This window comes from Oncorhynchus masou, chromosome 5 (genome assembly GCF_036934945.1).
Source record: "Oncorhynchus masou masou isolate Uvic2021 chromosome 5, UVic_Omas_1.1, whole genome shotgun sequence".
Classification (NCBI taxonomy): domain Eukaryota; kingdom Metazoa; phylum Chordata; class Actinopteri; order Salmoniformes; family Salmonidae; genus Oncorhynchus; species Oncorhynchus masou.
Genome location: NC_088216.1, coordinates 41941604 through 41956838, shown reverse-complemented (window position 1 = coordinate 41956838; position 15235 = coordinate 41941604). Strand labels below are relative to the sequence as shown.

The window sequence follows — 15235 nt, the reverse complement described above, 5'->3', positions numbered from 1 at the left end:
CTCTGTTCAAATGCATCTTTGATCATCCCCCAGAGGGCAGAGAGGGGGGTGAGTGCCTACTCCAATTACGGCAGGGGGACCAGACGGCTGCTGAGTATGCGCTCACCTTCCGGACAGTAGCAGCATTCAGGGGATGGAACGAACCGGCACTTTCTATGCTATTCAGAAGCGGTCTGCACAAGGAAGTCCAGACGGAACTGGCCTGTTGTGACGACAGCCTCTCCTTGGACGCACTCATTGTGATGGCCATCCATCTGTATAACCTACTTCGGAAGCACCGGTACTCTCATCGCTTCTCTCCCTCCCTCAGTGAACACTCTGGATCAGAGCCTGAACACACGCCTCCCCGCGGAGTGATGGAGACAGCCAGGGCTCTGTCTGTATTGGGTCAAGGAGGGCTCCAATGGTGTCTGGCACTTCCTAATCCGGGATCCACAAGAGCACAGGGACGGTCTTGTGGTTTTCCACCTCCAAGGGAAGGACTGAGTATTCCATCTTTATCACTTTCTCTTTTTGGTATCCATCACACTAGTTGACTGTCCCTCGTGTACTGTGTCTACAGCGTTAGTGGATTCTGGTGCCGCGGGGAACATTATTGACCAGATGCTTGAAGCCTCTCTTAACATCATCATACCCACTCTCCGTTCCCGGTCCAAGACCCGCGGACTGTGCCATCGACCTGCTGGCAGGGTCTGTGCCTCTGCGCAGACGCATCTACCCTCTGTTGGTGGCTGAGACTCTGGCCATGGAGCATTACATCCAAGAAGCACTCCAACAATGTTACATCCGCACGTACACATCTCCTGCGTTGACTGGTTTCTTCTTTGTAGCCAAGAAGAATGGAGGGTTACGTCCATATATTGATAACAGAGGACTGGCCACTACGAGTACTTGGTGATGCCATTTGGCTTAGCCAATTTTCCGTCAGTGTTCCAGGCATTCGTTACCGAGGTGTTCAGGGAAATGCTGGGATGCCAGGTGGTCGTGTATATTGACATCATCCTGGTCTACTAGGCTACCCTGGAGGATCACATCACTCACGTTCGAGCAGTCCTGGAACGCCTCCTGGCTAACCACCTGTTTGTCAAGACTGAGAAGTGCCAATTTTAGGCTACCAAATTAGCCCGCAGGGACTGAGGAAGGATGACAAGGTAGATGAGGTCAGGTCATGGCCAGTCCCAACCACCATAGAGGGGTTACAATGGTTTTGGGGTTTGCCAACTTCTAATGCCGTTTCATCAGGAACTTCAGCTCCGTCGCCTCACCTCTCTCCTCAAGGGTGGCCCCCGTAGGTTGGTGTGGAGCCCAGCAGCCAACGAGGCTATCGCCCCATTGCTCAAACACCCAGATCCCATGATATCATTTGTGGTGGAGGTGGATGCTTCAGAGGTGGGCGTGGGGGCAGTTCTGTCTCAACGACAGGATAATCGACAGAAATTGTATCCGTGTGCATATTACTCCAAGAAACTGTCCCCCACAGAGAGGAATTATGACGTCGGTGATCGAGAGCTCCTGGCGGTGAAGTTGGCATTAGTGGATTGGAGAGACTGCCTGGAGGGAGCCAAGGAACCATTCGTCATCTTCACTGACCATCGGAACCTGGAGTACACATGGACAGAAAGAGGCTGAATCCGCACCAAAAAAGGTGGACCCTTTTTTTCCCCAAGGTTTGACTTCACTTCGCTGACATATTGCCCAGGTTAAATAAACACCAAGGCCGATGCCCTGTCCTTTCTACGATTCGGGAGAGGGTCGGGTCAAAAATGCTCCTATAATGTGGACATTCGCCAGATGGGTATGGAGAGCCTATATGGAGAAGCTTGGGGTCACAGTCAGCTTCACTCCTGAGTATAGGCCTTAGTCTAACGGGCAGATGGAGAGGATGAACTAGGAGCTGGGGAGGTACCTGAAGAGTCGCTGTCAGGACAAGTAGGGAGAGTGGGCTCGATTCCTTCCATGGGAGGAGTACGCCCAGAACTTGCTACGTCACTCCTCCACTGGGTTAATCCCATTCCAGTGTGTTCTGGGTTTTCAGCCGGCCCTGGCTCCAGGGACCCCGGGCCAGACCTAAGCCCCTGCAGTTGATGAGTGGCTCAGGTGCGCAGAAGTGTGGAGTGATGCTTACTTGAGACCCAGTGTGCCGTCTACCGTCAAAAGGGGCAGGCAGATCACCACCACAGTGCAACCCCCCCCCCAGCGTATAGGTTAAAGCTACACAGTGACCACTGTGTTTCACCTTGTCATGTCTCCCTTTTCAGGCCGGTGGTTCCTGGTCCCCCAGCTGATGCTGTCCCTCATGACCCCCCGACCCCCCGGACATCGATGGGTGTAGCCTATTCCGTCAGATCTCTACTGGACTCCCGACGTCATGGGGGTCGGCTCCAGTACCTAGTGGACTGGGAGGGGTATGAACCCAGAGGAGCGGCGTTGGGTTCCGGTGGAGGACATTCTGGATCCCAACCACATCCTTGATTTCCACCTTCCCCTCCCGGACCAGGATTCATCATTACACACACCTGGCATTAATCCTTACACACACCTGCAAGTCATCATGAGACACACCTGGACTCCATTACCTCTCCTATATCTGGCACACCCTTAAGTTCTTTCCCCAGTCAGTATTGTTTATGTGTAGATGCTACTGTTGTCTCGTTCCATGTTTTATTAAACGTTTCACCTGCTTCTCAACTCTCAGATTTAAAAAATGCATCATGGGGGGAAAAAGAGCCAACTCCTACAAGGCGACTGAATCAACATTTTCATAATGGCTCCACGACACACATTCTGCCCCCCCCCCCCAATGCTTAACTAAGCAAACAGAGAGTGACTTAAGCAATTTCCTTCCTGCTGGTGTCAGACAACGTGTACATTTAAGTCAATGGCATAAATCCAGTTCTGCCTCAGAGGATGGTAGAAAGGGCGCTGTGGCAGCCGGAGTTGATATAGGCCTCTATTTGTTTAAACATCACTCAGCTCAGCCCCTATGCCAATATTGGCTCTGCCCATATGGTGACCCTCAGATTTGAGTAAATGGGTTGTCCTTGACAATTAGTGAAATGAGCATTTGCAACAAGTGACCAAACAACTGACTTACATGATAGGCCTAATGATAATGTCACAGCTAAATCTCTAGTGTTCCCATTGTGAACTAGTCCTACATGACTAACTTGGTGCCCTTTTCTCAGGATTAGTTCAACCATAGTATGACACTGTAGTTGTTCAAAACCTAGGTGTAGGGAGCGTCATCTCTCACTATTTGACCAAGCTACCTCCGTATAACCTCGTCCCCAGGCTCAATTGTTATCATGAGATGAACCTACAGTACATGTGCAAGGGCTGTGCTTACTTCCTGAGTAATAGGGCAAGATGATACTTCAGTTCAGTCAAAACCGTAGGAGCTCCTCTCTGTGGATGGTCTCCTATTGGTAATTTAAAAGAAAAAGGAGTTGAAGTTCACTATAATAGACGCCTTTACGGCCCATGCCCTTTTGTCTTCAGCTGCCATGATGCTGTTGATGACGATAGTTGTTCTAAATAGGCTGTGTGTGTGTCCGTCCTAAAATGTAGGATAAGCCTTTGCCACAATTGCCGAAAAGCCTATTCATTTGAATATTTTTTTTATCAGCATAGGCCTGGAAAAATGTTTGGTTTTAAGGGAATGGTGTTAAAGTTTCATGACATTTTTCCTTCTACTGTAGGCCATATCATTTTATATCAATGAATCCGTAAATATGAGAGAATTGATTATAAACAAGTGAACTTGAAGTTTAATGCATTTTTCCTAAAAGGATCGGGATGGGGTAGGGCTGGCACAGCAGCGATGCGCACTTGTCAAAGTGATTATGACAATAGCAGGCCTACAATGCACTGTGTCATATGTGTACATGTGATGTACTGTATGAAGTGCGAGCACATTACACAAGTTCAGTTGTTGATTTGATCCATGAAGGTTGTGGTACCACCATATTCCTATAACATTAGTTGGACAAAAAGAATGCAACTCTTGAGTACCTAAATTGATGGTACTCAAGACAAAAACACATTTCAGTTGGTAGAACAGGCCTAATTGTGTTACTTAATTTCAGCTGTGAATGCTAAGATTTTTCTTTTAGTGAAAGGTGAAAAGTGGTGTTACCTGCTGTGGGCGTCGGCTAAGTAGGCCAAGCTACATGTTTTAATCTTATTTAATCTCACTCACCAATTAGTAAAACAGCAGGGAGGGGATCCTTCTTGTATTTGTCAAAGTCAATGACATCCCTATTCACCCAAGGATTTGAATTTCCCCTTAATATACAGTATATGATCCAACTCCCACAAAATGCTGAATATGTAAGTGTGTAATATATCACAAAATAATAGCTGAATAATGACAAATGCTCAATCTGGTACAAGCCTAGTTACTGATCAGAGGCTTTTCTGAAGAAAGTGAACATTTGGCAAATGGCCTTCTTAGCTGAGTTATACCAATTTCGGACAGAAAATGTACAAAATGTATGGCAATGTTTATATGACCCTGATTCAAACAGCCCCTTATTTACAGAGTGGTGCAGCGGTCTAAGGCACTGCATCTCAGTGCTAGAGGCATCACTACAGACCCTAGTTCGATTCCAGGCTGTATCACAACTGGCCTTGATTGGCCAAGCGTCGTCCGGGTTAGTGTTTGGCCAGGGTAGGCCGTCATTGTAAATAAGAATTTGTTCTTAATTGCCTAGTTAAATAAAGAAAAAATAAAATACCACTTTCTTGCAGGTATACCCTTTTATACATATCAAGGTTTTTTTGTTAAACCATGGGAGCTGTTTTTGCATTTTAAATTAGGCAGGTGTTAAACAATGGAAGTGTTATTGAATTTACAGGAATCATGATTAGGTCTTTGGTGGATTTTAATTTGCAATGTGTTTTACCCCTTTCAGATACACCATAAAACAGGCTAAAGGAAGCAGGCATGGTAAATTTGTGGGATTTTGGTCTGTGTATGAAAGGGATATTACAAGCAAAAACACATTTCTTCAACATTTTCTTGCCTAGGGACCCCTTCCCAGGCAAACTGGTGACCCAGAAACCACCATTGGCAGAATAAAAAAAAGTATCATCAGGTGGATGATAATGGTAAGGAAAACTAAACTACATTTTAAAATTAATTGTTTTGGTTGAGAGTTTTACATTATTTTGACCTCTCTACATTATAACATAGCCTATTAGCTAGAAAGGAAACTCCAAGCACATTTTCACTAAGAACAGCTGTTACGCCTCGATCACACCTACAGTGTCATTGCAATGTGTGACATCAGGGTCAACATTTCTAAATGGTTTGATATATATTTAACTATTATTTTCTTTCAGTTTCAAATGTGTAGTTACAGGAATAAAAGTCCAGATAGGCACAATGAGACCATAACTCCAAGCAAAACAAAACATCTACATGTCATTCAAATTGTCACATGAAACATGGACACTGCATCTTTCTTTGTTATAGCTAGTAGCCAAGTCTGTTTGTGCTTTAGTCAACTTGTCAATCATGTTAAACATATAAAAGATAAACAACAGGATTTCTATATTTACAAAAAAATTGATATAAGAATTTAATACAATAATATATCTGGGTCTGTCAACAAAATCATTGATGATAATAATAACCAATAATGAAATCATTATAATCGGTAAACCATTGAAACCACACACCCTTGTACCAATCCAAACAGTTAGATGTGCAACTGCTAACTTCAGCTAGGGCACATCTCTAGTCGAACAATAGATACGGATTTTTTGGCTGAATAGCGTAATTTAATAAGATGACCAATGGTTAGCTAGGAATGTAGGATATATCAGTTAGACTTGGGCGGTATATATTATATACCGTACACCGGCGTATATTTCAATACCATCAATACCGTTGAAACTATATCTTTGAAATTTACCTTTACATTTAAAAATATTACGCTATTTTTTTAAGTAAATACCTGCTGTCAAATTATGCAATGCGTTAGGAGATAAAGCAGATTTTGTTCTTATTTCACCTGTCATATTATTTTACATTATGAAACCTATGTAGTTACCCAGAACAGTTGAGCCAGTTATGTGTTTGTTTGTAAATAGCACAATGGGAGAAAACGGTCCAGCTGTGTCCAGCTGATATATTGAAAGTCTGCAGTGTTTTTTGCTTCAATAGTGATCAGGGATGTGCAAATATAGCTTTCCTTTGTGGAAAATACATTGGCTGAATTTTTATCAGTGCAACACTATTTTTGCTGGCAGCCACACAAGTAGATGAGTTTACAATGGAAAAGCAAATAATTTGTTTTGCTAAAATGATGGATGGCCTTCGTATTTCTAATGTTTAGGCCTATCATAGAAAAAGTGTTACCACCTACATTTTCAAATGTTTTGCTTAAAGGTAATCATGCATTTCACAGGATAAATAGGATGGCTACAGAAAAGTTACAGAGAAAAGTAGCTACACAGTCAGAGCGTTGTCTGCTGATAGAATGCCCGTTTGTGAATTCTCATCGGAGTTTAGAAGTGCAACTGAAGCATGAAATTAGTCTGATGCCGAGCAGAAATTACAATAAGAATAATTTTAGATCTGCGTTTGCAAAATGCAGCAAGATATTTCTTAAGTGTTTTATGTTTTTTTCCTGAGTAATAAACCCTGAATTCTAGTAATACCCCTCAGTATAACTTGCTATGTAATAAGTAAGTGGCTAAATGAATAAGTTAAATAAAATAGTAATACATTTTCTCCATTCTCTGCTTGTTAGCTCCTCCCCCTTTTCTCCAATCAGAGCAGGCACGCCCATTGCCCGAGCGACTCCAGACTCCACACAGGCCTGTGTCTGTGTCTGTGTGGAGTCATATATATATATATATATATATATATATACAGTATATACAGTGGGGAGAACAAGTATTTGATACACTGGCGATTTTGCAGGTTTCCCTACTCACAAAGCATGTAGAGGTCTGTAATTTTTTATCATAGGTACACTTCAACTGTGAGAGACAGAATCTAAAACAAAAATCCAGAAAATCACATTGTATGATTTTTAAGTAATTAATTTGCATTTTATTGCATTACATAAGTATTTGATACATCAGAAAAGCAGAATTTAATATTTGGTACAGAAACCTTTGTTTGCAATTACAGAGATCATATGTTCCCTGTAGTTCTTGACCAGGTTTGCACACACTGTAGCAGGGATTTTGGCCCACTCCTCCATACAGACCTTCTCCAGATCCTTCAGGTTTCAGGGCTGTCGCTGGGCAATACGGACTTTCAGCTCCCTCCAAAGATGTTCTATTGGGTTCAGGTCTGGAGACTGGCTAGGCCACTCCAGGACCTTGAAATGCTTCTTACGGAGCCACTCCTTAGTTGCCCTGGCTGTGTGTTTTGGGTCGTTGTCATGCTGGAAGACCCAGCCACGACCCATCTTCAATGCTCTTACTGAGGGAAGGAGGGTGTTGGCCAAGATCTCGCGATACATGGCCCCATCCATCCTCCCCTCAATATGGTGCAGTCGTCCTGTCCCCTTTGCAGAAAGAATGCCCAAAGAATGATGTTTCCACCTCCATGCTTCACGGTTGGGATGGTGTTCTTGGGGTTGTACTCATCCTTCTTATTCCACCAAACATGGCGAGTGGAGTTTAGACCAAAAAGCTCTATTTTTGTCTCATCAGACCACATGACCTTATCCCATTCCTCCTCTGGATCATCCAGATGGTCATTGGCAGACTTCAGAAGGGCCTGGACATGTGCTGGCTTGAGCAGGGGGACCTTGCGTGCGCTGCAGGATTTTAATCCATGACGGCGTAGGGTGTTACTAATGGTTTTCTTTGAAACTGTGGTCCCAGCTCTCTTCAGGTCATTGACCAGGTCCTGCCGTGTAAGTTCTGGGCTGATCCCTCACCTTCCTCATGATCATTGATGCCCCACGAGGTGAGATCTTGCATGGAGCCCCAGACCGAGGGTGATTAACCGTCATCTTGAACTTCTTCCATTTTCTAATAATTGCGCCAACAGTTGTTGCCTTCTCACCAAGCTGCTTGCCTATTGTCCTGTAGCCCATCCCAGCCTTGTGCAGGTCTACAATTTTATCCCTGATGTCCTTAAACAGCTCTCTGGTCTTGGCCATTGTGGAGAGGTTGGAGTCTGTTTGATTGAGTGTGTGGACAGGTGTTTTTATACAGGTAACGAGTTCAAACAGGTGCAGTTAATACAGGTAATGAATGGAGAACAGGAGGGCTTCTTAAAGAAAAACTAACAGGTCTGTGAGAGACGGAATTCTTACTTGTTGGTAGGTGATCAAATACTTATGGCATGCAATAAAATGCAAATTAATGACTTAAAAATCATACAATTTGATTTTCTGGATTTTTGTTTCCGATTCCGTCTCTCACAGTTGAAGTGTACCTATGATAACAATTACAGACCTCTACATGCTTTGTAAGTAGGAAAACCTGCAAAATCGGCAGTGTATCAAAAAACCCTATATATATATATGAGCTGAATTGCCTGTCTGCAATTTGTTTATGTTAATTTAAGCTTGTTAGCATATTTACTTAGCAGCCTCCATGGAAACTCGCTATTACTTTTAGTAATTTGTAAGCATTCTGGATTATAGATGCCCAATAGGCTTTTTTTGGCGCCACCTTGTGTACTAAACCGGTAATACTGTAAATCCCGGGGTAGAGAAGGACAGTATGATGATATGATACTGCCCAACCCTAATATCAGTCAGCTAACCATTTACAGTAACAGCAGTTCATTAATAAGTCTAATACACACTAAATATAATGCAGAAATTGAGAAATCTTACCTTATCTTGGCACTGTGGCACAGTATGAGCAACTATTAATCAATGAGTTAATAGATTATAGATTCATAGAATGAAGTTTGAAGAGTGAACTACTTTGAAAGGAGAGGACGTGTTGGATGTGTACTTGACCCGGCGTTCCACGTTCCCGATTGCTCCGTTTTAACTTGGAAAACAATCTGTTAATCCTCAAAGTCAACATGAATTCCCACACTTTGGCTGTTGTTAAATCGTGTGCAGTATCACACAAGGTCTTCATCACTTGACTGTCATTCAGAAAATAATTTCCTGAATCAGCTGTTGTGCGATAATGTCTCCATGTAACTAAACAGCTAGACATCAAACAACTATTATGCGTAATTATTGAATAATTCTGTTACAGTATCGATTTTTGTTTCATTAAGAATATTAAAGTTACTCTTTCTGCTTGAAGTACTGGATTTTGCAAACACATACATTATTTTGGATGTGTGCCCATGAAATCGGTTTTTACACCTTAACATAGGGAGATATGAAATGTTATGAGGTTACAGTACACTTCCGAGATCGTCACACACACAAAGAGTCCAACGGCAATATCCAGGAATTTCACAAGATCAAGGTCAATGTCTGATTAAATTGTTAAATACTTAGTATATGATATAACAAACAACATTATCATAAATGTAAGGAAAGAAAGGTGAGTGTTTTACGTAAAACGATTTTTGGCAAGGCATGAGAAAGGGTATAAACATAGGTGTGATTCACCTCGTGAATTATATTGAATGTGTCCATGTTCCCCCTTTATATCTTAATGTATTCACATTATTTTTTTATAATTAGTATTAAGAATGACTTTGTAACCGCTCGAAACAGTTGTCCACTACAAGAAATGCTCATTGGAACCCTAGTTTATAAAAACAACCAAGCACATTCATTTTCAATGGAACGTTGCGTTTGCCTTGCAGCTTTCTGTGTGGATAAATCGAACATATGCATCAAATTATATAAGTAGAAGGCTTGACAGATGGTGAATGTTGAACTTTTGTTCCACCCACGTCCAGATGATGCTGGGTACCATTTTGCGCAAAACACTGTAGGTGTTTTCGAGGCATTAAGCTGGTTAAAAAAAAGCTTCGCTATGTGTTGCCAAAAATGTGTTATGTGTTAGCTATATGTCGGTGTCCGAGTCAAGATAGCTTCCCTGCAGGCAGCGGCACTTGCCTGACTGGTAGGTAGCCTATTTGCGGGTGCTTTACAAAGCCTATGTCAGATACTCCAGTGAGTGTAATTTGCTCAATATATTTAGCTGATAAATAAAGTTGACATCATTTGAAAGAAGATATTCTCCTCTTTTATACTGTAGGTATGTAATTCACAATCCGTCTATACGGTTTGTTGCTAACTGTATTCATACAACATTTGATGTAAAACATATATATTTCCCCCTTTTATATATATATATTTTAGTGGACCCCTGATTGAATACCCTTGAGCTAAAACTTTAGATAATATCACACCATGAGGGGAAATTGGGAATAATTCCACCCAAAAGCGGTGTGGTATTGTAGGGAAGAAGGGGCAGGAGCTGTGGCGGTGGGCTTGTCAAAAACGTGTTCCCTTTGCCTCTATGTAGCCTACAAACCGTTATTCAAATCGTATGTGTAGGCTTGTTAGGCAGCTATATAACATAGTAATGTAGTTTAGGCCTAAACTGTGATATTAGACTGTGAATAACAACCATATCAAAATAGCCTATATGGAATCATTAAAATCATAACTTTATACGTGAATGAAATTGTGTATACTTGTGCCAAACAGTTGCCTATAACAATATAAAGAAAGCAAAGCTAACCGAGGGGTAAAATAAATAAGCACTCACCTAGACGAATTATTGTAGAAAACATCCACCGAATAACCGAAAAAACTGTCCTTAGGTCCAGTGTAGACGACGCGGTTTTCCGTTTCCAAGTTAAACGTTGCGCACTGCTGGATAAAAACCAATGTAAGTACAACGAACAGGGCGCAATAACCTGGATTTCGCGGGGTTGAGTTTACTGAAATTGTTGCAAATTGCCGTCCAGTGCCCATTTCTTTTGTGCGTCTTTTCTTTCATCGAATCGCTAGATACTATTTAATATGTTGCGAGGTGTGAAACTCATCATTTGCCTGCGTAATATGTTTGGTATTGCATGTTCCAGCAGAGACCATTAATTCATTGTGAATTGAATAGGACCCAGTTACACTCTGCTTCTCGCTCTCATAGGCTACTTGATTTAGACTCGGGGAGGGAGATACATTTCGGGGTGGAGCTTTGGATGTTAAACATGGGGTGTGGGAGCACTCATTACCTGTTTTGGTGTGTGTGTGTGTGTGTGTGTGTGTGTGTGTGTGTGTGTGTGTGTGTGTGTGTGTGTGTGTGTGTGTGTGTGTGTGTGTGTGTGTGTGTGCGTGTATTCTACGAGATGTAGGCCCATCAAAGTCGATGAAAAAAAGCCAAGCATAGATTGTTAAAATTTCGCAATTTCAACAGTGCACTTCATTTTAAGATAAGGGGTGGGGAATGGTGGGGCAGCAGAGATGAACACAGAAATATAATTAATAGAACCTGTGTCCCGATTCAAGTCAATGGTGGCATAATGAGTGGACTGGCAGCCATTTCGACTGTACCCATCCCTAGGGGTGCGTTCATAAATTCACTCTGGCTATCTAATCTGATTTCAGAACATGTCATCTGAGTGTGCCAGAGCGCAGAATAACTGATGAATTAAAAACGCTCAACACCCATTGAATACGGCCGGCGGTGCCAGTAAATGTCAGGAAATAAATGTAGTTAAATTGTTGCCAGCATCACAGTTACAGTCACCAACGCTCTGGATAACATGAAAACAGCCTTACCAGCTCTTCTTGGGCAAGTAAAATGGCCACAGTGAGGTTCTCTCATTTATGTCTGGAAGTAGCTATCTAGCGAACATTAGCCAGTTAGCTTAGGTGCTTGACTGCCATTATGAGGTCAGAACCCTCTCAGATCAACCATACTCCTCAGCCAGAGTGTCAAGTGTGCGCCCTAAATGCAGGAAGTGTACCCTTCATTCTATGCTGTGATTTGTTAAATCAACTCAACTGACATTACAAAAAATACATTCCATTGCATGAGCCACACCAGTTAGCATAATTTGAATGAACATTCTATTACCATGTCAATTCAGCATCAGTTGATAGAACTTTCCAAATTACCATGGAAATGATTGCATCACTATACCAGGCAGCCATTACGAGGGTACCCAGGGCCATGAGTTTACAAGTCAAATTGCCAGGGTTAGAGCTTCCAAACCCGTTCTATTCATTCTATTTCTATGGGTGCGTTCGTAAATTCACTCTCGAGTTCCAGAGAGCACTCGTTCATAAATTCAGAGCGTTGTCAGATTGTCTGTTCATTCACATTGGACGCTCACTGGATGCTCTGGCCAAGGAGAAGGGTTGATCCAAGCATCTGCAAGAGTTCGATCCTTCTATCCAATTTCAAAATGGCAGTGTACGTAACTGGAAGATGTGATGGATGTTGCTACAGTATATTGATACATTTGAAGTTATAATTCAACATATTGCCAAATGTAATGGATCAAGTTAAGTGGCAAAACTTAAGAACCTGAAATTAAATTAATTTAAATAAATTAAACAATGTCATTTACTCATTCTATATCAAATAAATATAGTCACCTCAGAACAGGTTTAGGTTTGATATAGGCATATCAGAATACTATTTACAAGTTCATTATTTGTAGTAAATTAAATGTTTTGACTTTAATTATTCAATAAAAACTATTTAACATTGTTTTCTGTTTTTGTTTGTTCAACTCTGAACTATGTAATGTGGGCATACAGAGAGAGATGGGGGGGGGGGGCAGAGAGAGAGCAGCAGAGGAATAATAAATGCTGGCTCCATCGCTTACACACATCTTGAGGTGGGGTGCCCAACTCTGGTCCAGGGGCTTGGGGTGGGTTTGGGTTTTAGCTACAGCCCATGAGACAACAGGACAGGAATGTAGTTCCGCTTCTATGATGCAAAAGACATCACCCTCTCTTCATCATTGACATCCTGCTCTCCTTCCTGTTCACAGTGTAGCATGCCCAGGAGCACACCATCAATGGTAGCATCATTGTAGAGGCAAATGTTGTGTAGCACACACCATGTGAGTATGCAGCGTGGGATCAGGTCAATGTGGTTCATATCAAGGTGCTTTAGGCACCTGAACCTTCCCTTCAGGTGGGCGAAGGACCTCTCCATTGTGCACTTTGTGCTGCAGAGTGAGTTGTTGAAGCTTTTTTGAACTCATGATAGATGGCTGTTGTCTTTTAAGGGAGCCAGCAGCCATGGTTGTAGAGGGTAATCTGGATCCCCCAGGGTGTGGGTGTCGTTGGGCACCATAGAGTGCCGGTTGGCGGTAATCATCTGGTGCAGTTCTGAGTTCCGATAGACAATTGCATCATGCACTGAGTGCATGTACTGTATATAAAAACAATGTCTCGATAAAAAATAAAAATAAATTACTAATGTTACTGTCCCCACTACAACAAATAACTACATAAATACATGTAATTCTGCCCTTGAAACATTTAATTGAAATACTGCAGAATTCCATTCATTTCTATCGAGGACAACTCCTACCGGGGAGTGCCAATATCGCCGAACGGTGGCTTCAAAACCTCTTAAACCTCTTGAAGCTAGGGGGCACTATTTTTATTTTGGGAAAAATAACGTTCCCAAAGTAAACTGCCTATTTCTCAGGACCAGATGCCAGAATATGCATATAAGCAGCTTAGGATAGAAAACACTCTAAAGTTTCCAAAACTGTAAGTGAGTATAACAGAACTGATATTGCAGGTGAAATCCTGAGAAAAATCCAATCAGGAAGTGACCCTTATATTGAAACCCCTGTCTTTCTATGCATCCCTATTGCCCATTGAAAGGGATATCAAACAGATTCCTTTTTCTACGTCTTCCCTAAGGTGTCTACCGCCTTTAGACGTAGTTTCACGCCTTTATGTTGAAGAATGAGCGTAAATGAACACATTGCGTAAGTGGCCAGCTGATGGCTCTCAGAGTGATTCTTGCGGAAAAGAGAGAGGTAGCCATTTTTCCTACCGGTCCTACTGAAAAGCCAACTGTCCCGGTTTATATATTATCGAATAGATATTTGAAAAACACCTTGAGGATTGATTATAAAAAATGTTTGCCATGTTTCTGTCGATATTATGGATATAATTTGGATTTTTTTTTCAGCGTTGTCGTGACGGTGGATTTCTGAACATAATGTGACAAACAAACTGAGGTATTTTGGGTATAAAAATTATCTTTATGGAAAAAAAGGAACATTTGCTGTCTAACTGGGAGTCTCGTCAGTGAAAACATCCGAAGATCATCAAAGGTAAACGGTTAATTTGATTGCTTTTCTGATTTTCGTGACCAAGCTTCCTGCTGCTAGCTGGACATAATGCTATGCGAGGGTATCGATGAACTTACACAAATGCTTGTCTTGCTATCGCTGTAAAGCATAATTTCAAAATCTGAGACAACAGGGTGATTAACAAAAGGCTAAGCTGTGTTTCGCTATATTTAACCTGTGATATCATGAATATGAATATTTTCTAGTAAGATTATTTGACCGTTGCGCTATGCTAATTAGTGTAGTTGCTGACAATTCTGTCACGTATACTCCCTCTCCGGTCTCTAGGTAATCAGTCTGCTGATTATCCCGCACACCTGTCACCATCATCTTATGACACTCACTTGGACTCCATCACCTTCTTGATTATCTTCCCTAAATTTGTCACTCCCCTTGGTTCTTTCCTCAGGTGTTATTGACTCTGCTTTCACGTGGATGCCTTGTTTGTGTTTCGTGTTCTTTGTTTGTTTTATTTATTAAAACATTCCCTCTCTGAACTTACTTCCCCACTCTCAGCGCACTCGTTACGCTAACAAGATCTCCAAGTGGCTGGACGAAGGTCACAAAGGTCGAGTCAAGTGCTGCCTGTAAGGGTCCAGCCTCGTAGACTGGTGGAGGAAAAGCAAACCACGTACATAAGTATGTGATTATGGAAGGACTCCAGCTAAGACCAAGATCAGGGAAGGTCAACTCCCATCCTCAGGGACCTGATTGGTGTCACACTTTTCCCCAGTGTCTAACTGTCATTAAACTAATTGCATTCTAAACTGAAAACCGTGATTAGTTGATTATTGGAGTCAGCTGGGGCTGGGGCCCCCGAGGACTGGAGTTGACCATCCCTGACCTAGATAGACAACAAATCAAACATGCTCCATCAATCCGAAACCCGAATTTGGAATATGATTTTACCAATTCACAATTATGACAGAATTTTCTTCCATGACCATCATTTTTAGATTTCCAGGGTAAATACATTCAGTTTAGGATAAAGGGAGTTAG

The 15235-nt window shown here is 42.1% G+C and overlaps 1 protein-coding gene across 2 annotated transcripts in view; it reads right to left on the bottom strand.

Moving 5' to 3' along the window:
- The window catches only part of LOC135539603 (integrin alpha-5-like), a 52234-nt gene extending 41215 nt beyond the window's left edge, over window positions 1-11019 (bottom strand). For both annotated transcript variants that reach the window (XM_064965580.1, XM_064965581.1), the window contains exon 1: window positions 10672-11019. In XM_064965580.1, coding sequence (XP_064821652.1) covers window positions 10672-10880 — 209 coding nt within the window. In that variant the 5' untranslated portion in view covers window positions 10881-11019. The remainder of the gene's footprint in view (window positions 1-10671) is intronic.
- Between the last annotated feature and the right edge of the window lie 4216 nt (window positions 11020-15235).